This window comes from Panthera onca, chromosome D3 (assembly GCF_046562875.1).
Source record: "Panthera onca isolate mPanOnc1 chromosome D3, mPanOnc1 haplotype 2, whole genome shotgun sequence".
Lineage (NCBI taxonomy): Eukaryota > Metazoa > Chordata > Mammalia > Carnivora > Felidae > Panthera > Panthera onca.
This window is the reverse complement of record NC_138350.1, coordinates 28799864-28826148: the sequence shown is the minus strand read 5'-3', so window position 1 is coordinate 28826148 and position 26285 is coordinate 28799864. Positions and strand designations below refer to the sequence as shown.

The 26285-nt window shown below is 42.4% G+C and overlaps 1 protein-coding gene across 2 annotated transcripts in view; it reads right to left on the bottom strand.

Annotated features, from left to right (window-relative positions):
* The window catches only part of UBE2L3 (ubiquitin conjugating enzyme E2 L3), a 55805-nt gene that overhangs the window by 18261 nt on the left and 11259 nt on the right, over positions 1-26285 (bottom strand). The window contains exon 2 of one of the 2 annotated variants that reach the window (XM_060613080.2): positions 22217-22312. The exons of the other annotated variant lie outside the window; for it this stretch is intronic. Within the exon in view, the coding sequence (XP_060469063.1) occupies positions 22217-22312 (96 nt within the window). The remainder of the gene's footprint in view (positions 1-22216; positions 22313-26285) is intronic. 2 annotated transcript variants of the gene reach the window in all.

Below are 26285 nucleotides of genomic sequence, written 5' to 3'. Positions count from 1 at the left end.
GGCATCATTGGCCAGTGCCCCTTCTTCACCACAGGAAAAAGCACGGGAGGCAAGGTTGTAGGGAGCCATGAGGATATGGTAGCAGCACTCACTCTGGGAAGCCACAAGATCAGTGATGTTCTCATATAAGAAGCCTGGGTTTATCTAAAACAGAGGGAAGTGGTGGCAAGGAAGCCTTGTTCTGGTGGGCTCCTCACAGCACTCTGATAGCTGCTGCATTTTGATCACCTGTCTTCTCCATTAGTCCAGGAGATGCCTGAGAGCAGGGACCCAAGGCCTCAAATGTTTGCTAAACTCAGATTGTCTTCTCGATTATAAAATCATCAATGCCAGTGTTTATGTTATTCTTTTGAATATGGCCAGGAATGGGTCAGCTCTCAGAATAATGGTTTAACACACCTGAAATACAATGACCCCAGAAGTCAGAACCAGCCTGGAGCTTATACACAGAAGAGAAAACATTTCTACAACTCTGGATATCCTAGGCACCAGTCACAGCTTAGAGTTGCTAATAAAGTAGGAAGTATGAGAATCTCACAGTCAATCTAGGTGGTAGGGAGTCAATTCTAGGTCATTCACATGGAAATAACACAAGCTCTTATTAGAAAGGAAAATCTGATTATTGCCGCTTTTTTTAAAAAACCAAAGCTAGGGGTGCCTAGGTGGCTCAGTCTAGCTGAGTGTCTGACATCGGCTAAGGTCATAATCTCACGGTTCGAGTTTGAGCCCTGCATCAGGCTTGCTGCTGTTAACGTGGGGCCCACGTTGGATCCTCTGTCCCCTACTCTCTCTGCCCCTCCCCACTCACACGTTTACATTCTCTCTCAAAAATAAACATTTAAAAAAAAAGCTAATTACAACTGAATTAAAAAAAAAAAAAAAAGCAGGCCCAAATAACCCAATTCTAAGAATGGGCAAGGTAGGGGCTCAGTTGGTTAAGTGTCTGACTTCAGCTCAGGTCACGATCTCACGGTTCATTAATTCAAGCCCCACGTCGGGCTCTGTGCTGACAGCTCAGAGCCTGGAGCCTGCTTTGGATTCTGTATCTCCCTGTCTCTCTGCCCCTCCCCCACTCACGCTCTGTCTCTGTCTCTCTCAAAAATAAATAAACATTGGGGCGCCTGGGTGGCGCAGTCGGCTAAGCGTCCGACTTCAGCCAGGTCACGATCTCGCGGTCCGTGAGTTCGAGCCCCGCGTCAGGCTCTGGGCTGATGGCTCAGAGCCTGGAGCCTGTTTCCGATTCTGTGTCTCCCTCTCTCTCTGCCCCTCCCCCGTTCATGCTCTGTCTCTCTCTGTGCCAAAAATAAATAAAAAACGTTGAAAAAAAATTAAAAAAAAAAAAATAAATAAACATTAAAAAAAAATGGGCAAGGTAACATGAACAGACATTTCTCCAAAAGATACATATAAATGGCCAACAAGCACAGGAAAAGATGTTTCAAATTATTAGCCAACAGGGAAATGCAAATCAAAACCATAATGGGATACCACTCTGTACCCACTAGGATGGCTGTAATTGAAAGGACAGACAATATCAAACGTTGGCAAGGATATGGAGGAATTAGAACCCTTACACACTGCTGGTAGGAATGTAAATGATACAGCCACTGTGTTAACAGTCTGGCAATTCCTCAAATGGTTAAACATAAAGTTACCATATGACCCAGCAATTCCACTCCTATGTAAATACCCAAAAGAAATGAAAACACACGTCCACCTAAAAACCTGTACATGAATGTTCACAGCGGCATTATTCATAACAGCCAAAAAGTGGAAACGATCCAAATGTCCATCACCTGATGAATGGGTAAATAAACCATGCTATATCCGTTATAATGAATATTTGGCAATAAAAGGAATGAAGTACTGATACATGCTACAACAGGGATGAACATGAAAGTATTACGCTAAGAAAGAAGCCAGACACAAAAGGTCATATGTGGTATGATTCCATTTATATGAAATATACAAAATAGCTAAATCTACAGGGACAAAGTAGATTTTTGGTTGCCTCAGCCTGGGGGGGATGAACTATGGGTGGGGGGTGATTCTTTTGGGAGTAATGAAAGATGTTCTAAAATTGTAGTGATAGTTGCCTAACTGTGAATAGACTAAAATCCATTGAATCATACACTTTAAAAGGATGGCATGTATGGTTTATGAATCTCAATAAAACTGTTTAAAAAAAAAAATCAGGGGCACCTGAGTAGCTCAATCAGTTAAGTGTCCAACTCTTGATTTTAGCGCAGGTCATGATCTCACGGTTCTTGAGTTCAAGCCCTGCATTAGGCTCTGCACTGACAGCACAGAGCCTGCTTGGAATTTTGTCTCTCAAAGTAAATAAATAAACTTAAAAAAAAACAAAATCAAAGCAAACACAGAAACAGTGGTTCTCAACTAAGGGCAATGTTGTCCCTCTCAGGTTTAGAAATGCCTAAGGGTGCCCTTACATCATCCCAATGACAAAGTTGGCCACTGGCATCTAGTGGACAAGAAACAGGGACAATATGACACAGATAATCCACACACACATACCAAAATGCAGCGTACAACACAACCTCACTGAGAAATACTGCTTTAGGATAATTACAGATTGAATTTACAAACCGTGTGTGAGGTGCTTACTATGTGTGTCACATGGTGCTAGGCACAGGAAGTAGAAGGGAAACAGATTTCAGGCTCCCACCTGAATCAGAACTCACTGAGATAGATATCAATATCACAATACAGCAAAAGTCACACTGTGAGCAGTGCCCAAATAGAAGGGGGCACAATGATGGGTGGGTCACACCAGGCCCCAACAGGCTGTCCAGCCAACAGGCATTCCCCCATTTCTTTGCTGGCAAACTTCTGGTTTTGTATGCAGTCACACTGCTCCCTATTGTGACACAGGGGTAAATCCTGACTGGTCTAAACCTGTCCGACAGGTAGCCACCAGCTGCTAGTGGCTATTGTGCACTTGAAATGTGACTCTTCAGAGTTGAGAAGTGCTGAGTGCAAAACACCACCTGGATTTCTGAGATCTTGTATTTATTTTATTTTATTTTTTTAATTTTTTTTTTAACGTTTATTTATTTTTGAGACGAGAGAGACAGAGCATGAGCGGAGGAGGAGAGAGAAAGAGGGAGACACAGAATCTAAAACAGGCTCCAGGCTCTGAGCTGTCAGCACAGAGCCCGACGCGGGGCTCGAACTCACAGACCACGAGATCATGACCTCAGCCGAAGTTGGATGCTCAACCGACTGAGCCACCCAGGTGCCCCCTTGAGATCTTGTATTTAAAAAAAAAAAAAAAAAAAAAAAAAAAAAAAAAAAAAAAAAAAAGAATGCAAAATAGTTCAGTAATAATTATTGATACTGATTATATGTTGAACCATATTTTAAACATATTGCATTACGTGAACTATTTACAAAATGAACTCCCAAATGAATTTTTAAAAATTTTAGTGGGACTACTAGAAAATTTTAAAGTACAGCTGTGGCTCACAGTATGTCCCCACTGGACAGCACTATCCTACTTCAGCCAGTGATTGCTACAGGGTGGGGTGGGGGTAAGCCATGTGTCCTGGTTCTGGATAACATGTGAGGGGCCTGTGGGCAGCTTCTGGGATAGGTGTCTTTGCTCTTGGTCACATCACACTACATGTATGATAAAACTTCACAGACATAAACACACACATATTAACACTGGAGAAATCTGAATAAAGTCAGTGGACTGTATTACTTAATTTTCTGGTTATGATATGATGCTATGGTTACGCAATAGGTGAAGGGTACTGCCAATCTCTCTATATTATTATAATTACATGAGAATCGACGATTACCTCAAAATAAACAGTTCAAAGAGACAGAGAAGTGAAGGGAAGAGAAGGTCCTCTTCCGACCCTGGACACTGGGGCCCTGCAGGAGTCTGCAGTACTGCAGCAGTTTTCTGACAGCTGGGTAAAAGCTGGACTGAATTGAACCAAGGTCAGGAGAAGAGGAACAGGCAGAATTCAGGTCCTTGCTCACATCGCTGAGTTGCTGGATTAACCAGCTAAGAGCACAGAGCATGCACCATCAGATTTTGTCAGGTGCAGTAACTTTCCCTTTGCAAAGCTAAATTGAGTTGGGGGCTTCCTTACTTGGGAGTCAAAAGTGACCTCACCAGTACAAATGGTGACTGCAGAGAACACAGAAGGGTAAGATTCACCAAGACCAGGGGATGGGGAGTTTCAGAGAAGACTCAGGAGGAGGAAGATGAGTACCCTAAGCAGAAGGGGCAGCCTCCTAAGCAGGAATAGAGGTCATGTTCCTGAGAAAATGCGATGTCTCTCTCTCAAAGTTAACAGGAATTTGATGCAACAATTAGTTTTGAGTACCCTAGACACAGCCCAACTTAGGGTCAACTGGTGGAGGGCACTGACCTGTAGCCCACACAACAAGGAAGCAAAGCTGTTTAAAAGAGGCTGGTATATGGGGCGCCTGGGTGGCTCAGTCGGTTAAGCATCCGACTTCGGCTCAGGTCATGATCCCACAGTTCGTGAGTTCGAGCCCCACGTTGAGCTCTGTGCTGACAGCTCAGAGCCTGGAGCCTGCTTTCACATTCTGTGTCTCCCTCTCTTTCTGCCCTTTCCCTGCTCATGCTGTGTCTCTCTCTGTCTCAAAAATAAAAAAACATTAAAAAAAAAAAAAAAAAAAAAGGCTGGTATCCAGCACACATCAGGGAGAGTTGATGATAAGCCTGTGAGGCTTTGCAAAGAACTCCTGAAATGGAAAAGCTTGCACAGAGACAAAGGTACTTCCAGTTTTCGAAAGACAACATTAATCAGTGCAACTGATGCCCATCCCCAAAAATATTCTGGAGGAGTTCACCAGAACCTGGTATGTGTGGGCACTGAAAGGAGACAGCAGTGAGCCTCAGGAGCCAGCACGGAGACCGGACAAACTGCAATGTCAGAGAGACTCTATTTCCTCTCCCACCAGCTGGCGGGGGGGCACAGCAAGGAAGTACAAGACTTCTCCAGAGAGCCTTCATTTCATTTTAAAAACAATTCTTGGGGCAGCCTTTGATATACAAGGCCTCAGGGATACAAAGATGACTCACAAGTCTGCAGTTCTGAAGCCCAGAGGCAAAGACATTCAGGGCAGCTGACTGGAGCACTGACCACAACATTGGCTGAAGTAAACACTTGTTCTGCGCCTGCCCCGCAGGAGCACCATCAACCTATTTAGTCCCCCGCCCACTGTGAGAGGCAGGGACTTATGAGTTTTACAGATGAGAAACTGAGGCACAGACCATTAGAAGGAAGACTACTGTCACTGCTGGAATGTCTCCACCTGTGAACATCTTACCTTCTAAATAACAGGTAAAACTAGCACCACCATAAGTACCACCATAAGTTCAGGGTGACAATGATATGGGACAGGAGTAGCCCAGGCAAGAAAGGAACTCAAGATGGAATAAATTCCTGCCTTAAAGAACTAAGCACTCAAATCACAAAATTAGAAAAGGACAAAGAGCAAACACCAAGGAAAGAGAAGACATCATAACATAAAAGCAGAAGTTAACATAAAAGCAAAAATTAGCTATTCACAACACAGAAAAAGAATGAAATTTCTACTTCATAATACTAAAACTAGTATGATCATCTTACCCAAATCCACTAGAACACAAAAAACACATTCCAATCTCACATATGAACACATACAAAAACACTAAAGACTAGTAAACTTAACACAATGGAATTATTTTAAAAAATAGTCCACAGTGAAAGAGGGGTTAATTCAGAAAGGGAAGAGAGATTTAATTAACAGGTCACTTTGAAAACCCATATCATAAAATTTAATTGACAAGTAATATGGCCTTTAATGAAATCCACTCATTCCTGATTAAAATTAAAAGATTTGAGAGCAACATCAACAAAATGGCAAAGCAAGCAGCTCCAAACTCCTATTCCTCCACAGAAACATAAAACAAAACAAAACAAAACAAAAAATGCACGCAAGAAACTGTCAGAACCAATTTTGTAAAAACTTGGGAAAACAGTCCAAGGTTTACAGCAACTAAATAAACCAAGAATCAAGAAAAAAAGCAACTGAAAAATGGTGGGAAAGCTTTTGTGGCAATTTTACCTGCCCTTACTCTACCTCCTCCCAGGCTGGGCAACAGACAGTCTTGCAGATGGCAGCCTCTGTTTCCAGTGTGGGACCCTGGTCCCCGGCTCCAGAGGGAGCAGAGCAGAACTTACTTGCAAATTATTGTGTCTGTCTGTTCTAATGTGTCCAGGGGCTACCTGAGGCGCTGACACACAGTGCTCATCTCTGTTTTGCCTAACTCAGAATCCACATAGGGTGAAAAATCATAGGCACTGCTCAAAAACATTGTAAGACACAAGCCACCTGGAGCAAAAGATAATGATTAAGACTTCCTAAAGTAATGGAGGAAAAGCCAAGAAGAAATCTAGCGAAATTAGGACATTCAAAAGTGCTCAACCACACTGGGGAATTGAGAAAGCCATGCACATGCCTCGAACAGGCTACATGCTCAGAAAAGTCCTGAGAAGATCTGAAATTTTCACCCACTGTCTAACTATAGCCTCAACACAAGCAACAAGTAAAGGCTTGGCTCTGTGTTGAAGTAGTACCCTAGACAGAGCCAATCTGCACAGACCAAGACTCTTTTTTTAAGGCTTCTGGCAATCAAGGAAATTTCAGCCCAAACACTGGTAGAACACAAGTGAAACCTTTAACAATCAGGAATAGCAAACCCCAGGGCGCCTCGCTCAGTCAGTAGAACACGCATCTCTCGATCCTGGTGTCAGGAGTTCAATCCCCATGGTGGGTGTAGAGATTAAACAAACAGGGGTGCCTGGGTGGCTCAGTCAGTTAAGCATCCGACTTCAGCTCAGGTCATGATCTCACAGTTCATGATTTGAGCCCTGCATCAGGCTCTGTACTGACAGCTCAGAGCCTGGAGCCTGCTTCAGATTCTGTGTCTCCCTCTCTCTCTGCTCCTCCCCTGTTCATTCTCTGTCTCTCTCTCAAAAATAAACATTAAAAAAATTTTTTTTCAAACAAACAAACCAGCAAACCTTGGGCAAGAGGGAGAATCTGATACCAGATTACAATATTCAAATGTCCAGTTTTCAATAACAACAACAACCACCACAAAGTATACAAAGAAAAAGACGGGAGCCTGGCTGGCTCTGTCAGTAGAGCACATGATCTTGGGGTTATAAATTCAAGCCCCATGTTGGGTGTAGAGATAACTTAAAAATAAAATCTTTAGGGGCACACCAGGGTGGCTCAGTTGGTTAAGTGTCTGACTCTTGTTATCTGCTCAGGTTGTGACCTCATGATCAGGAGATGAAGACCCACGTTGGGCTCTGTGCCGAATATGGAGCCTGCTTGGGATTTTCTCTCCCTATCTCTCTGCCCCTCCCTTGCTTGAGGATGCTCGCACACACTCTCTCTCAAAATAAATAAACTCTAAAAATAAATAAATAAAGGGACTCCTGGATGGCTCAGTCAGTAAAGTGTCCAAATCCTCATTTCAGCTCAGGTCATTATCTCTCAGTTTGTGGGATGGAGCACCGTGGTGGGCTCTGCGCTGACAGCACGAAGCCTGTTTGGGATTCTCTCTCCCCCTCCTTCACGCACACATACGCCCTCTCTCACAAAATAAATAAACTTTAAAAAACCTTAACATTTATTTATTTTGAAAGAGACAGCACGTGCAAGTGGGAGAGGAGCAGAGAGAGAGAGGGTCAGAGGACCTGAAGCGGGCTCTGTGCTGAAAGCAGATAGCCCAATGCGGGGCTCAAACTCATAAACTATGAGATCATGACCTGAGCTGAAGTCAAATGCGAGCTAAGCCACCCAGGCGACCCTAAGATTTTTAAGTAATCTTTATATTCAACATGGAACTTGAACTCACAACCCCAAGATCAAGAGTCGCATGCTCTACCAACTGAGCGAGCCAGGAGCCCCAATTATAACCCATTTAAAGGAATAAAATAAATCAACAGAAACCACTCCTGAGGAAGTCTAAACACTGGGCTTACTAGACAAAGAATTAAAATCAACAGTCTAACACATGCTCAAAGAAGCAAAAGAAATAGCGGACAAAGAGCTAAATAAAACCAGGAAAATGATGTCTGAACAAAATGAGAATGCCAATAGACAGAAATTGTAAAAGGAAAACAAATTTTAAAGCTAAATAGCACAATAAGTGAAATGAAAACTTCAGTAGAGTAATTGGACAGTAGGTTTGAGTAAGCAGAAGGAAGACTAAGAAAGAATCACCTGAAGTTAGAAAAACTGAAATTATCCAGTCTGTGGACCAGAAAGAAAAAGGAATAAGGAAAAGTGAACAAAGCTTAGGGATATATGGGACACCATCAAGAAGACTAACATATACATTGTGGGAGCCCAAGCAGGCTAGGAAACAAAAAAGGGGCAGAAAGAATATTTGAAAAAATAATGAGCAAAAACTTCCCAAGTTCCATGAAAGATTAATCTACACATCCAAGAAGCTTAATGAACTCCAAGGAGAATCAACTCAGAGAGATCCATACCAAGACACATAGTCAAATCACCAAAGAGATAATCTTGAAAGCCATAAAAGACAAATGATATGTCTGGATCTTCAGTAAGACAAACAAATGGTTTCTTACCAGAAACCACAGAGGCCAGAAGGCAGTGGAATAACATATTCAAGGGGCTGAAAAGACCGTCAGCAAAAACTATCCTCCAAAAACGAACGAGAAATTAAAATATTCCCAAATAAAAATTGAGAGGGGCACCTGGGTGGCTCAGTGTATTAAGCAACTGATTCTTGGTTTTGGCTCAGGTCACGATCTCATGAGTTTATGAGACTGAGCCCCTGACAGTGCGGACCCTGCTTGGGATTCTCTCTCTCTCTGTTCTTCCCCTGCTCGCGCACATGCATTGTCTCTCTCGTGCTCTTTCAATCAATCAATCAATCAATCAATAAACTTAAAGAAAAAAACCCTGAATTATCACTTTCTCTAAAAGAAATACAAACAAGAACCCACCCTTCAAGCTAAATGAAAGGACAGTAGCTTAAAGCCATATGAAGAAATAAAGAACAAAATAAATGTAACTACACAGAAAAATATAAAAGCTAATGTTATAGATTATTGCACTCTGGGTTTGTAGCTGCTCTTCCTGACAATAACAATATAAGAATGGGAGGTAATGGAGATGTATAGAAGCATAGTGCTTGAATACTACTGAAATTAAGTTGATATTATTCAAACTAAATTGTTAAAAGATTAAGATGTTAATTGCAATCCCCAAGGTAACCTCTAAGAAAATAGTAAGTATATATAAAGAAAGAAAGGAATCAAAACAGTATGAAAAATCAACCATATATATATATATATATATATATATATATATATATATATATGTAGCAATAACAGAGGAATTCAGGAACATAAAGCATATAAGACATCCAGAAAACAAACAGATAAATAACAGAAGCAAATTCTTTCTTAATCACTTGAAATGTAAATGGGATAATCTCTCCACTTAATAAAAGAGATTGGGACACCTGGGTGGCTCAGTCAGTTAAGCATATGACTCTTGATTTCAGCTCAGGTCATGATCTTGCAGCTCATGGGTTCAAGGAAAACAATTTTAAAGCTGAATAGCACAATAATGAAATGAAAACTTCAGTAGAGTAACTGGACCGCAGGTTTGAGCTTGCACACTGGGCTCTGTGTGGACAGTGCAGTGCCTGCTTGGGATTCTTTTTTTCCTCGCTCTCTGCCCCTTCCCTGTTTGTGCACTCTCTTAATAATAATAATAATAATAATAATAATAATAGTAATAGTAATAATAATAAATAAAAGACAAGAGATTGCCAGAATGGATAAGAAAATGCAATTCATCTATATGCTGACTGCAAGAGACTTGCTATACAAAGACATAAAGTTAAAAGTAAAAGATGCAAAAGATATTCCACGCAATTAATAACCAAAAGATGACTATATTATTATCAGACAAGACAGATTTTTAAGTAAAAAGGATTATAACGAAGGATATTATATATTGATAAAGGCTCAATCCATCAAGAGGATACAAAAATTATAAACCTATAGACAACTAACAAACATAAACCAAAATACATGAAGCAAAAATTGACAGAGTGAAGGAAGAAATACAAGTTTTAAATAATATTTGGGGATTTCAGTATCCCATTTTCAATAACAGAACAACAGAAAAGATCAACAAGGAAATGGAATACTTGAACAACCAATTAGACCTAACATATACAGAACACTCCATCTAATAATAGCAGAATACACATTCTTCAAGTGCTTATGAAACATCTTCCACAATAATCCACATGTTAGGCCACAAAATAAGTCTTTAAATAAATTTTGAAAGATTGAAATCACACAAAGTATCTTTTCTGGCCAGCATGGAATGCAACTAGAAGTCAAAAATGAAAGGAAAACCAGAAAACTCACAAATATGTGGAAATTAAACATACTCTTTATTTTTTTAATGTTTGTTTATTTTTCAGAAAGAGATAGAGACAGAGCATGAGCAGGGAGGTGCAAAGAGAGAGAGACACACACACACACACACAATCTGAAGCAGGCTCCAGGCTCTGAGCTGTCAGCACAGACCTCAATGCAGGGCTTGAACTCATGAACCACAAGATCATGACCTGAGCCAAAATTGGACACTTAACCAACTGAGCCACCCAAGCACCCCCATACTCTTTTCTTTACATGTTTATTTATTTTGAGAAAGAGAGAGAGTGAGAGCACATACCTGCTCATGAGCAGGGAAGGGGCAGAGAGAGAGAGAGAGAGAGAGAGAGAGAGAGAGAGAGAGAGAGGGAGGGAGGGAGAGAATCCCAAGCAGGCTCCAACACTGTGAGCAAGGAGCCTGGATGCAGGGCTTGATCTCACAAACCGTGAGATCATGAGCTAAGCTGAATCAAGAGTTGGACACTTAACTGACTGAGCCACCCAGACACCCAGAAAATTAAACATATATATATATATATATATACACACACATATATATATACGTATATATATATAATTTATATGTATATATATGATTTATATGTATATATATGATTTATATGTATATATATAATTTATATGTATATATAAATTATTTATATGTATATATAAATTATTTTATATGTGTATATGTTATTTATTTTTTTTAAATGTTTAATGTTTATTTATTTTTGAGAGAAAGAAGAGAGAGCACAAGCAGAGGGAGGGGCAGAGAGGGGAGCAGAGGATTTGAAGCAGGCTCTGAAGCAGGCTCAGAGCCATCAATGCAGAGCCCAAAGTGAGGCTCAAACCCACGAGGCGGGAGATCATGACCTGAGCCAAAGTCAGATGCTCAACCAACTGAGCCACCCAGGTGTCCTGGAAATTAAACATAATTTTTTTAATTTTTATTTTTGAGAGAGAGAGAGAGAGAGAGAGAGAGTGTGTGTGTGTGAGAGAGAGAGAGAGAGAGAGAGCAAGAGGAGGAAGGGCAGAGAAAGAGTTGGGCAGAGAAAGGGGAACAGAGGATCTGAAGCTGGCTCTGCACTGACAAAAGCAAGCCTGATATAGGGCTCAAACTCCCGAACCACGAGATCATGACCTGAGGTGAAGTCAGATGTTCAACTGACTGAGCCACCCAGAAATTAAACATATTAAAAAAATATATGTTTATTTTCTTGACCCGGTTAAAGAAAAAAAGTCACAAGGGAAATTAGAAAATACCTTGAGATGAATGAAATTTAAAGCACAACAAGTAAAAACTTACGGGATGCAGTGAAAATAGTGCTCAGAAGGAAATTTACAGCTATAAGAACAATAAAGATCTCAAATCAATAATCTAACTTGACACCTTAAGAAATAAGGAAAGGAAAGGAAGAGCAAACTAAACCCAAAGCCAGCAGAAAGAAGTTAATAACAACAATTACAGAAGAGATAAATAAAACAGAATAGAGGGGCGCCTGGGAGGCTCAGTTGGTTAAGTGTCTGACTTCGACTCAGGGCATGATCTCACAGCTCTTGAGTTCGAGCCCTGCATCGGGCTTTGTGATGCCAGCTCAGAACCTGGAGCCTGCTTCGGATTCTGTGTCTCTGGCTCTCTCTGCCCCTCTGCCATTCACACTCTCTTTGTCTCTCTCAAAAATAAATAAACATTTTAAAAAATGTTTTAAAAAGTAGAAAAACAATAGAGAAAAATCAATGAAAGCAAAAGTTGGTTCTTTGAAAAGATCAATGAAAAACTGACAAACCTTTGCCTAGACTCAGGAAAAAGAGAGGAGACTCCTATTACTAAAATCAGAAATTAAAGTGGGGACATTACTCCCAATTTTACAGAAATAACAAAGATTATATGAGAGTAATATAAACAATTGGGTACACCAACAAATTAGATAACTTAGATAAGATGGACAAACTCCTAGAAATAATCTGCTAAAACTGAACCAAGAAGAATCTAACTAGATCTATAATGACTAAAGAGATTGAATCAGTAACCAAAAACCTCCCCTCAAGAGTGCTGAATCAGATGGTTTTACTGATGAATTGTACCAAATGTGTAAAGAATTAGCACAGATCCTTCTATAACTCTCCCAAAGAGGAGTGAACACTTCGTAACTCATTCTATAAGGCCAGCATCAGCCTAACAGTGAAGCCAGACAAAGACACTACAAGAAATTTACAAAATCTTACGAATTTTAAGCCAAACTCCTCAACAAAACACTAGCAAACTGAATTCAGTAGCATATTAAAACGATTATTCACCATGACCATTTGGGATTTATCCTAGGAATGCAAGGATACCTAAATATACAAAAATCAATCAGTGTCATATACCACATTAATAGAATAAAGGGAAAAAAATCACAATCATCTCAAGTGATGCAGAAAAAGCATTTGACAAAACTTAACACACTTTCATAATAAAAACACTTTATAAACTAGGTCTTGAACTCAACAAAAGCTATATATAAAAAAGCTACAGCCAACATCATACTCAATGGTGAAAGTCTGAAAGTTTTTCCCCTAAAATCAGAAATAAGACATGGATGCTTGCTTTTATCACTTCTATTCAACAAAGTATTGGGGTCTTTAGCCAGGACAATTAGGCAAGAAGCAAAAGATATCCAAATTGAAATGGAAGATATAAAACTACCTTTATTCAGAGAGGATCTGATTTTATACATAGAAAACCCTAAAGATTCCACAAATACACACACAAGCTATTAGAACTAATAAATGAGGGTTGCTTAGGTGGCTCGGTTGGTTAAGCATCTGACTCTTGATTTCAGCTCAGGTCATGATCTTGTGGTTTGTGGGAGCAACCCCTGCTTCCACTGGAAGCTAATGCAGAGCCTGCTTGGAATTCTCCCTTCTTCCCTCTCTCTGCCCCTCCCCCGCTCACTGACACGCACACATGCTCTCTCAAAATAAATAAATAAAAATTTTTAAAAAATGGGGCGCCTGGGTGCCTCAGTCCGTTAAGCGGCCGACTTCAGCTCAGGTCATGATCTCACAGTCCATGAGTTCGAGCCCCGCGTAGGGCTCTGTGCTGACAGCTCAGAGCCTGGAGCCTGTTTCAGATTCTGTGTCTCCCTCTCTCTGACCCTCCCCCGTTCATGCTCTGTCTCTCTCTGTCTCAAAAATAAATAAACATTAAAAAAAAAAAAACTTAAGAATAAAAAAAAAAATGAATTCAGCAAAACTGGAAGATACAAAAGCAACACAAAAATTATCAGTTGTATTTCTATACACAATGAATAATCCAAAAAAGAAACTAACAAAACCATTCAAAATAACATTGTAAAGAATAAAATACCTAGAAACAAATTTAACCAAGGAGACTTAGTTACAGACTGAATGTGTTCCCTCTAAATTCATATACTGAAGCCCTAACCTCCAGTGTGACTATATTTGGGGTCAGCGAGCAATTAAAGTTACATGAGATCATAAGGTGGAGTCCTGATCCAATAGAGTTAATGTACAGTAGCTCTCCTTTATTCGCAGGGTATACTTTCTAAGACCCACAATGGATATCTGAAACCACAGATAGTACCAAATCCTATATATACTATGTTTTTTCCCACACATACATACCTATGATAAAGTTTAATTTATAAATTAAGCACAGTAAGAGACTGACAATAAAAAAGTAGAACAATTATAACACTACATATATACTATAATAAGAGTTATGTGAATGTGGTCTCACTCAAAATATCTTATTGTACAGTACTCTTCTTCTGGTGATGATGTGAGACAATAAAATACCTACATGATGAGATGAAGTGAGGTAAGTGATGCAGGCATTATAATGTAGCATTAGGCTACTGTTGACCTAAAGATATGTCGGAAGGAAGATCATGTGCTTTGGGATCATGGTTGACTTTGGGTAACTGAAGCCACAGATTGGGGCAGGGAGGACCTACCTTACAAGAAAAGCACCAAAGAGCTTTTGCTCTCCCTGTCCATGAATCCAGGAAAGGCCATGTGAGCACACAGTAAGTAGGCAGCCATTAGCAAGCTAGGAAGAGTCCTCCCCAGAAACTAACCCTGTCAGACCTTGATCTAGGACATCTAGTCTCCAGAAATGTGAAAAAATTAATTTCTGTTGTTTAAGCCACCCAGTCTATGGTGTTTTGTTACAGCAGTCTGTGCTAATACAGAAGCATAAGACTTACACACTGAAAATTACAAAACACTGCTGAAAGAAATTAAAGGCCTAAATATACGAAAAGACATCCTGGGTTTACGGATTCGAATACTTAATATTCAGATGACAATACCACCCAAAGATTCAATGTGAACTCTACCAAAATCCCAAGATTTATTTCTGCGAAATGGAAAAACCCATCCTAAAATTCATATGGGATCTCAAGGAACCTTGAATAGCCAAAAAAATCTTGAAGACCAAAAGGGTGACTGGCTGGCTCAGTTGGTACAGCATGGGACTCTTGACCTTGAGGTCGTGAGTTTGAGCTACACATTGCAGGTAGAGTTGAATAAGGAAGGAAGGAAGGAAGGAAGGAAGGAAGGAAGGAAGGAAGGAAGGAAGGGAGGAAGGAAGGAAGGGAGGAAGGAAGGAAGGAAGGAAGGAAGGAAGGAAGGAAGGAAGGAAAAGACCAAAGTTGGAGGATGGAGGACTCACACTTCCTTATTTCAAAACTTACGACAAAGCTACAGTAACCAAAACAGTGTGACTGGCAAAAAGACATACAGACCAACAGAACACAGCTCAGAGCTCAGGAATAAACCCTCACATGTATGTTCAACTGATTTTTGACAAAGATGCCAACCAAGGTCAAAAGGGGGTGGGGGCTGGCTGGTTCAGTTGGTAGAGCATGAGGCTCTTGATCTCAGGGTTGTGAGTTCAAGCCCCACATTGGGTATAGAGCCTACTTAAACAAACAAACAAACAAACAAACAAAAGGGGCACCTGGATGACTCAATCAGTTAAGTGTCCAACTCTTGGTTTCAGCTCAGGTCGTGATCTCATGGTTTGTGGGTTCAAGCCCCACGTTGTGCTCCATGCTGATAGCTCAGGACCTGTTTGGAATTCTCTCTTCCTCTATCTCTGCCCCTCCCCCATCACGAGTGTGGGTGCTCTCTCACTCTCTCTCTCAAAAATAGACAAACTTTGGGGGGGGGGAATCAAGAAGACCTACATGACTTGGATTTCTTAAATATGAGCCCCAAAGCACAGGCAACAAAAGAAAAAAATAGATAAAATGGACTTCATTAAAATTAAAAACTTTTGTTCAAAGGACACTATCCAACCGGAAACTAATGTTAACGCTGTGTATCAACTAGCACTTGAATTAAAAAAAAGAGAGAGAGAGAGAGAAAGACACTCTGAAGAGTGTGAAAGGAAGGGTGCTTGGGTGGCTCAGTGGGTTAAGTGTCCAACTTTGGCTCAAGTCATGATCCCATGGTTCATGAGTTCAAGCCTGGCATCTGGCTCTGTGCTGACAGCTTGGAGCCTAGAGCCTGCTTTGGATTCTGTGTCTCCCTCTCTCTCTGCCCCTCTCCCACTTGTGCTCTGTCTCTCTCTCTCTCAAAACTAAATATAAATTTTTTAAAAAGTGTGAAATGACAGTCCACAAAATGGGAGAAAATATTTGTAAATCATGTATCTGATAACGGTCTAATATCTAAACTGTATCAAGAATTCCTACAACTCAAAAACAAGGAGAAGACCAACACCCAAATAAAAATGTTTATGGCCACTTTATTCATAATTGCCAAAACCTAGAAGCAGACAAGATGCCCTTCAGTAGGTGAACAGACAAACTGTGGTCCATCCAGACAGCAAAATATTACTCCATGCTAAAAAGGAGCTGTCAAACCATGAAAAGACAAGGAGGAAACTTAAATGTACTGTATATTACTATATCTGAAAGAAGCCAGTCTGAAAAAGACTACACGCTGTATGATTCCAAACAAATGCCATTCTGGAAAAGGCAAAAGTATGAAGACAAGAAAAAAATTAGTGGTTGCTGGGGTAGGGTGGTAGCGAGGGGAGAAGGGCAGGGAAGAATGTGTAAGTAGAACACAGAGGATTTCAGGGCAGTGAAAATACTCTGTATGATACTGTAACAATGGATACATGCCATCATACATTTTCCCAAACTCACAAAACATACAGCACCTACAGTGAACACTAATGTAAACTATGAGCTTTAGGTGATGATGACGACGTCGGTGTAGGCTCATCAATTTTAACAAATGTACCATTCTGGTAGGGAATGTCCATAATGGGGGAGGTTATGCATGCATGGGGCCAGGGAGATATGTAGGAAATCTCTATACTCTTCTCTTAATTTTGCTGTGAAGCTAAAATTGCTCTTTAAAAAAAGAAAGAGGGCAAAGGCCTTGCTTGAATTAACAGAAATAAATATGTTACCCAAAGAACATATACAAATGGCCAATAAGCACATGAAAAGATGTTCAACATTCATAGTCATGAGGAAAAAGCAAATCAAAACCACAATGGAGGGGCGCCTGGGTGACTCAGTCACTTAAGCGTCCAACTCTTGATCTCCACTCAAGTCATGATCTCATGGTTTGTGGGACAGAGCCCCACATCAGGCGCCGAGATTAAGGCACTGACAGTGAGGAGTCTGCTAGAGATTCTCTCTCCCTCTCTCTCTGCCCCTCCCCCCCCAAACAAAAAGATAAATTTTATGTTGTATATTTTACAATTTAAAAAAATGAAGCAAATTTTTTTTAATTTAAAAGAAACTTTCAAGAATTCTTGAATGAACAAAAAAACCCAGTATTCTTCCCAGAAACAAAGGACTGATATACAGAATTCATACAATTCAAAGAAGCACACTAAAACTCCAAAAGATAACAGATTACAGAAATATAAATAAGAAAAACCTTCAACTACAATAACAAAATTAAAAATGCATTGGGGCGCCTGGGTGGCTCAGTCGGTTGAGCAGCCGACTTCGGCTCGGGTCATGATCTCGCAGTCCGTGAGTTCAAGCCCCGCGTCGGGCTCTGTGCTGACAGCTCAGAGCCTGGAGCCTGTTTCAGATTCTGTGTCTCCCTCTCTCTGACCCTCCCCCGTTCATGCTCTGTCTCTCTCTGTCTCAAAAATAAATAAACGTTAAAAAAAAAAAAATTTTTTTTTAAAAATGCATGTTACTATGGTCTGAATGTTTGTGTAGCCCCAAAATTCATATGTATAATATTTTTAAATTTTTTTAATTTTTGTTTGTTTTTGAGAGAGTCAGAGCAAGCAAGGGAGGGGCAGAGAGAGAGGGAGACAGAATCCAAAGTAGGCTCCAGGCTCTGAGCTGTCAGCACAAAACTGGATGCAGGGCCAAACTCACGAACCGTGAGATCATGACCTGAGCCAAAACGGATGCTTAACCGACTGAGCCACCCAGGCGCCGGCCCAAAATTCATATATTGAAAACCTAATGCCTAAGGTGATGGTCTTAGGAGGTGGGGCCTTTAGGAACTTAGATCATTAGGGAAGAGCCCTCATGAATGGGATTAGTGCCTTATGAGAGGCTCCAGAAAGCTAGCTTGCTCCTTCTGCCATGTGAGGATGCAAGGGAAGTCTGTGACCAGGAACAAGGCTCTCACCAGACTGGCAGGCACTCTGATCTCCAACTCCCAGACTTCAGAACTATGAGAAATAAATTTCTGTTGTTATAAACTAGATACAGAAAAATAAATTTTTTCAGATATTTAATTCTGTTGTCTGTTGTTCTAAACTAACCAGCTCCTGGTTATGTAACAGTCTGAATGGGACCAAGACACAAATCCAATTGAGTACTTTTGCACCTATCCAATTGGCAACAATGATTTCTTTCTGTATGCTTGTTTCACAGGCTCTTTACTACATAACTGCCAAACAGTTTTGTAGGCAGCCCCACAAAGGCTTTAATAATATAGAAGAGACTAAGCACTTCACACACAAGCACTTACTAAACTTTTACAACAATCAGTGAGATGAAGTACTCCTTTTAGATGTAAGGATATAGGGACAAACTGATTAACTAACTTGCCAAAGATCCCCAAACCAGTTAGGGCAGGGCTGGGGTTCTCACCTGGGGCAATCGGACCCCACAGGCTGGTGCTGAAGTACTGCCATTCAGAACCCCTTTAATAACACCCAGCAACCTTCATGACATACAAAGGACATGTGCAGGCACTTTGCAGACAGTGGCCATGAGAATATAAATTGGCACAACCTTTCCAGGAGATAACTTGATGATACACAGGCTTATAGATATATATAATATAATCTTCCTTCTGGTCAGGCTGTATTTTAAAATCAAATCTAAAATAAACAGGGGCACCTGGGTGGCTTAGCTGGTTAAGCGTGCAACTTCAGCTCAGGTCATGATCTCACGGTTCATGACTTCAAGCCCCTCGTCCGGCTCTGTGCGGACAGCTCATAGCCTGGAGCCTGCTTCAGATTCTATGTCTCCCTCTCTCTCTGCTCCTCCCCTGCTCCTTCTCTCTCTCTCTCTCTCTCTCTCTCTCTCTCTCTCAAAAATAAACACTAAACACAATTTTTTAATTAATAAAAATAAAAAATAAAATAAACAAAGATGCACACTAAGACTTTCACATAAAGATGTTCTTGGGCAAATTATTTCACTTAAAAAACATTTTTTTAAAATCCATTAACTTTCTAAAACTATACACCCAATGTGGGGCTCAATCTCACAACCCTGAGAAAAGAGTTACACGCTCCACCGACTGAGCCAGCCAGGCACCCCTTTCAAGGATAAATTATTTTAAAACTGGAAAAACAACAATCCAAATGGCCAAAATCAAAGGAATGATTGAATAAATATATTATGGGATTTGTACAGTTATCAAAAATTATGTTCACAGAATTTCAAGGCAATGACTAAATGATGAAAGTATGTAATAATTATGAAATTACCAAATGGTTCATTAAAAATTGCATGCCGGGGCGCCTGGGTGGCTCAGTCGGTTAAGCGTCTGACTTCGGCTCAGGTCATGATCTCACTGTTCGTGGGTTCAAGCCCCGCATCGGGCTCTGTGCTGACAGCTTGAAGCCTGGAGCCTGCTTCGGATTCTGTGTCTCCCTCTCTCTCTGCCCCTTCCCCGCTCATGCTCTGTCTCTCTCTGTCTCAAAAATAAATATTAAAAAAAAAAAATTTTTTTTTTAAAGTGCATGTAAAAAGGTTGGGAGGAGTTGCAAATGGTTAAGAGTGAACATGTTCATTGAGTCAGAAATTCGAGAAGGCTCATCACCATACCTCCAGTTTCTAAAGGGCAGGTGCCCAAAAACTTACTGAATTTCTTTATGTTAGGCTTATGGGATTTTTTTTCTTCCTTAGACATTATCTCTGAATTTCAAATGAAAAAAAAAAAAAAAAAAACAACTATATAAAACTAAGCACTTAAGGGGAATAAGCCTGAAGTGCCATGGTAACAATGAAGTGTCTCGAGGTAGCACCACACCTGGTTCACTTTCCCTCTCTGGGGGGTCCAAGTCTGTCCTTGCTCTGAGTTATAGCTAGGGCCTATTTACTAAGTAGGACCAGCACCCTGTGGTCAAAGCATGCTTCTGGACTACTATGTCTTTATCAGCCTGGCTCTGCTTTCACCCCAGTTGGGTGGACCCCAGGTGAGTCTAGGTAGAAGACTCCCCAGCCCCTGTGGTGCAGGAACACCTGAGGCCCAGGTGTGGGGTATGACTGGGGGCCATGGAGGGGTTAGTTGCCAAGAGCACCGTAACTGCTTCCTTGAAATGCTCCCCACACCAAGCCAGGAGCCCTGGGCAGTAATTGAAGGACACAAGAGAGGGGTGGGAAGAGGCAATGGAATGGGGAGAGAGTAGCTATGGCCTACTGTCTCTGGCACTAGCTTCCCTTAAATGAAAGGCAAGGCTTTGGCCTAGACACTCCCCAGAACCTGGACTCAAGCACGCTACATTCCACCAGCCAGTCTCCACCTTGGGACTTATGAGACCACAGCTCGTTCCACAGGCTCCACCAACATGACACCAGAGACAGGTCATATGGTCCTGGCCATCCTTCCACTTAGCACCTAACAGTTCTCTACAGCAGACAAGGCCAGAGGTCACCGGCTGAACCTTCCCAGCCAGAGGCTCCTCCACAATCTATATACTGTGCCCTGAGCCCCACCATCGCCAAGCCTGGAGAAATCTAAAGGACTCATCCTCATAGCCAGACTGGATACTCCCAGGTTTAAAATTTTTGAGTGTGTACTGAAATGCTACAAAAGCATATCTTTCCTTACTTATCCAAATGATTATGAAAATAAAGCAGGAATCCAATATCTACTGCTGTGTCTCTTCTAAAAAGGCATGATCTGTAACCAGCATTAAGAAGAAAGTATCTACAGTAAGCATGTTCCATGTTCTGCTTTGGCAAAGTAGCCACTCTGCCCACAAGGAAAGAGTCTGTACAATAGGGCAGGGCAGGGACAGGCACAGGAGAAGGGCCTGAGGCTCACAGGGAAAGTGGGGATGAAAAGAGGAAGCAGTGGAGGTAGAAGAACAGGAAGGAAGGGGGCATTCATGCAGAAGTCCCGGTTGGGAGCCAGGGAGACTAGAAGGCACACGGTGTCCAAGCAGGCTACGTCACAGACAGATGGTGTGGCTCTGGAGAGAGGGCAGGAATAGAGGCAAAGACAGGACTCCTTCATGTACAGTAATAATCTAGTAAGCTATGATGCTGGAAGATGCAGGGACCCCAAGAAACAGCATGAAAGATGGGCAAGAGACTAAACAAGGTCCCTGTCTAAGAGCTCAGAGGAAGCAGCAGGAAGACAGGTGTGAGTGGCACAAGGTCACAGAACCAGGGGCTGGGACACCGCATGGGCTCCAAAGGCTGGGGAGGCAAGTGGGCTCCAGGGCTGCAGAGCCCAAGGCATGAGGACAAAGGGGAGCCCATGTGCTCAGTGTGAGGTGGTTCCAGGAGGGTGGGAGAAACTGGAACTACAAATTGGAGTTAGTACAGGAGGAGACTCGGGGGGTGAGGAGATGAAAAGATGAAAAAAGAGCAGACACTAAATCGAGAGGACAGTAAGGCCACAGGAAGGCCCTTGCCAGGAGCAAGCCTGAGCCTATCTGAAGGCAGAAGTCCGTGAGGCAGGGGGAGCATGAGCTGTGGGGTTCAGACAGTGGAAGCAGAAGCCCCAGACAAGACACTGGGTGAGGGGACCAGGTGGGCTTGTTAGACAAAGGGATTTGAGACCAATGACAGGCACATATTGGAGGGGACCAGGAATAAAGCCCAGAACGCAAGGGTCCAGAGGGTTAGACATCCAGATGCAAAACCAGGTGGGGAAGCAAAGAAAAGATCTAGATGGGAATGTCCGCCATCTCCTAAGAGAGGTCAGAGAAGGCAGCACTGTCTGGACAAATGGGACCAGACACAGAGAAGCCAGGGAAGACAGGAGCACAAACACACACTCCTTTCCTGGGCCGATAACCAAAGAAGTGGAAAGCTCGGGCCCCCCAGAATGTTAACAAAACCAGGGCAAAGACAGGATTCTACTTAGGAACCCGAAGTTAGAGTCCCTGCCTTATTATACCCTAGAGTGACAGCCCGCCTCTGTGCCTGTTGGCTGCTTCACCTAAGAGCCTACTTGGGAGCAGAGAGGTAAGCCCAGCACACACATCACCTTGAAGAATAATCTGATAAGAAGTGGAAGTGTTCAATACTCACAGGAACAATAAGCCCTTGCCAAGTCAATAAATTAGCTTCATCAACCTGGATGTTACGGAAGTTTTTCATTCCACATTTGCGGATTTCTTCAAGCTCCTGTTGATTAACAAAGCATAAAGGGGTGTCAAACAGGGGAAAGCACCACACATTAAGATCCCTCCTGACTCCCTCAAATTAAACCAAGTGTCAACACCACCAATGACAAAATTTTAAAGTGTGGACTAGACCGCGCCCAGTCTGGTTAAGAGGCCCAGAGCCACAGTGGTCCCCTCAACCCTTGCCCCAGACCAAGACAAACCCCCACCTTGATGACCCCATGGAACTCGGTGGGACAAATAACTGTCTTCTGCAGACACACTGCCTCCTCTTTGGGCTGGTCACCAGACCTTTGTTTAAACACCCTCGGACCCCTAGACAGGGCAGCCACGTGGCAGGGGAGCAAGAAAGGTGTTACAGACCTGACTTCTTTCAACCAAGATTTATTAAGCTATGAGTCAGGTGCTGAGGATATAAAGATAAACAAAACTGGGGACTAGAGCCAAACACATACCTACCAGGTTTTCAACCCAGTGCTGTAGGTGTGATTTCAGAACTCTGCCTCAGCACGGACACACAGGGAAGAGAACAACTATCCACTCTGGGGTGGAGAGGGGGACATGTGCCTTTCACTGAGCCTTCACTTCCTCGGCTTCAACACAGACCCAGAATCAAACACAACAAAGGGGCAATGACTATGCAACAGAACTCTTTGCAAATGAGGGATTATTATTAAACAGTTCATGCCACAAATGCCATTTGGTCCAGAAAGCACAATCACCATGACTACTTCAGGGCCCTGCCCGAGAAGTCTTTAGTCTACAATTGTCTTGTTACTTGTTTCTCAACTGTGCACCGCTGCTTCTCCAACAACTCAAGTCAACATCAAGAGGCATTTTGACCCAAGCCACCCACTGTGCACTAGCCTGCCCACATTCCCAATATTCCTCCATTCTCAGACACCTGGAGTGACACAATCCCTCCAATGTCTCAACCTGGTCTCTTGTCCTTGGTACAAAAGTCTCCTCAACATCTCTTGGGTACACTCTTTTTGGCATCCTCAGAGCACCACCTAGCTGAGTTCTGCCTCTCCTGCTGAGCAGGCAGAACAGCTTCCTCACTGGCCCTGGCTTCCTCCTTGTTGGTCCAGCCCACGCACCCTTTTGGAACTTAGAAGCCCCTCTGTGTGTGATGCTATGGCTCACGATGGCACCAGAGGCTCTGAATAAGCCCAAAAGATCCTCTGCACCTTACATTCCCATCACATAGGCAACAGTTTAAAAGGCCCCATGAGCAAACAATTCCAAAGAAAGTAGGAAGTGAGCCAGTGTTACAGGTTCTAAGTTGGAGGATGTGTGGTATGGAGTAGGCAGAGAAGGACAGTGTGTCAAATGAAGACACAGAACAGGCAGTTGGGATGTGCTAGTGCTTCATGGCAGGTGACACACCCGACCACGTTTCTTCCTACAGGATGCTGGTGCTTGTCAACCCTAGCTGCCCAGCCCACCACTGGGGCTTAGGCCCCAGCCCTGGAAATTCTGGTCCAGAAACTGTGGGGTAGAGTCTGAAATAGGGATTTTTAACAAGCCACACAGTGACAGGAAAGAACCACCATCACTGGGAGATGAGCTCCACTTCTAAGCAATGCTCAGCTTCCATCAGGAAGCTGGTTGCAATGGTTGTGGCCACTGCAATGGGGAAGGTGTGGTCTGGCTCCTCTTCCCGAGCCTGCAGGGAGGAAAGCATGGAACCTGAGAGACCACTCACTTGCCAACTGCCATCTGGTCTTCCTTCTAATGCCCAAGACTCATCAGAAATGCTCCCCTGGGGACAATGAAACCTTCAGGATGGGGAATAAATAAATCTCACTCTAACACTCTGCCCCACTCCCCAAAGAGCATATAAGCTCCATGAGGGTAAGCTTGAGGGCACAGATCTAAAAGCCTCAGGAGCTCATGGTCATGCTCACTTGCTTAATTATCAGGGTAGTGAAGGGACATCTGGAAGCTGGGGCTTGGGGAAGAAAAGGCTCTGGAATGGGAAATGCTCTCCATGTATTTTGATTTTCTGATCCCTGGTATAAGATATCAGAGTAAGATTCCTGGTTAGAGACAGAACATATCATATGTCACTTAAGAGCTGAATCTTAACCAAGCTATCAGAAATGTTTTAAACCACATACAGGTAGGAAAACAATTTCAGATAGAACATTGAAACTAGACAACAAATGAGATTATATTCAATTTTCATGGAAAAAAATTAATTTTAAAATAATCTGTAAATTTACTCTATGGCTTCAGAAATTCACATACTAATAACAATAGGAAGTATCAGTAATAAACACAAGAAGGTAAATTTCAAAAGAATTACAAAAATGAAGCAAGATGAGACTCAACTGCGGGCGGGGGTGCAGAGAGGGCACCTACTGGTGCTCTGATATCAAGAGATACATGAACAAAGATAAAACAAAAACTGTGGGAGGGGCGCCTGGGTGGCTCGGTCCATTGAGTGTCTGACTTCGGCTCGGGTCATGATCTCGTGGTTCGTGAGTTCGAGCCCCGTGTCAGGCTGTGTTGACAGCTCGGAGCCTGAAGCCTGCTTCGAATTCTGTGTCTCCCTCTCTCTCTGCCCCTTCCCTGCTCATGCTCTGTCTCAATCTCTCAAAAATAAACATTAAAAAATTTTTTTTTCAAAAACTGGGGGAAGATGCCATCCCTCTCACCCCCTACTAGAGAAGAATGGGCAACACTAATGTCAGCTGAACTGGGAGGTTCAAGAAATCCAAAGCTCAGTTTATCGATTACTAGTTATCAGATAAACTCTCAACTTGCTATCAAGTTAAGCTCACCAAAGAGCAGAAGAGACAAACTCCTTGTATAATTCTAACCAACAAGAAGAAGTGATTGTAAGGCAGAAGTGAGAGAAACCAAGACAAACAAACAAGCAAGCAAGCAAGCCCTGTAATCTCCAGGGAATGCTAGGCAGCGTTTCTCAACAGGGTGGCATAGGCATCCAGATAGGACTCTGCACTTGACCATCCTGAGCCCAGCCCATTACATGCCAAGCATTGTGACACCACCCCACCCTGGTTTCCCAATATCCTCTAGAGCCCCAGCTGCTGAGAACCACTGACACCATTGGTAGCCAGGATGGTAAAAGTCCTGCATTGCACAAGCAGGTCCTCCAGATAAGAACTGCTTGGCCCAAAATGCCAATCACACCCCACCAAGGGAACAACTTGAAGAGGATGGATTCTAGTCATTCAGAGAAAAGACAGGTTCATCTGAAGGTCTGAGATTGGAAAAGGCAAGATGACTCAAGAGGCTTAACAAACCCTCAAGCAAAAGTGCACCCCTATAACTGAGAATAATCCTCAGATGGAAGAACTGGGGAAGGAATTTAAAGAAACCAATGTAAATGCAAAGTTCAAATTCAAGGGGTGCCTGGGTGGCTTGGTCAGCTAAGTATCCAACTGTTGATTTCGACTTAGGTCATGATCTTGAAGTTTGTGAGTTTGAGCCCTGCGTAAGGATCCATGCTGACAGTGCGGAGCCTGCTTGGGATTCTCTCTCTCTCCCTCTCTCTCTGCCCCTCCTCCATGTGCTCATGCTCTCTCTAAATAAATAAACTTAAAAAAAAATTTTAAGTTCAAATCAAAAGGATATTATTACAAATGATGCGAAAAAAGGGACCTGACAAAGGAAAACTGTGAGTGGCCTGGCTCTAGAACAGAGTCAGGAAGACCAAAGCCAAAAACGACAGGAGCTTACAAAATAAGGCCACAAAAGTTTGTTTCAGTTCTGCTAGGAGCAAGAAGCTGTCCTGGGTCAGCTGCTCCAGGCTGATGGCGCCAGTACTGACAAACCAAGAGAAGAGTGCGAGGGAAAGCAGAACCAGCCAGTGAGCTCATTCCTTCTCCCAGTAGGAAAGAGCAGGCTTCCCACCCAGAGCAAGTGATGAGGGAGAAAGACAGCAATGCTTCTCAAAATGAGGTCCATTTCTGAGCCCAGAGGTGGATCTCAGTGTATTGAGG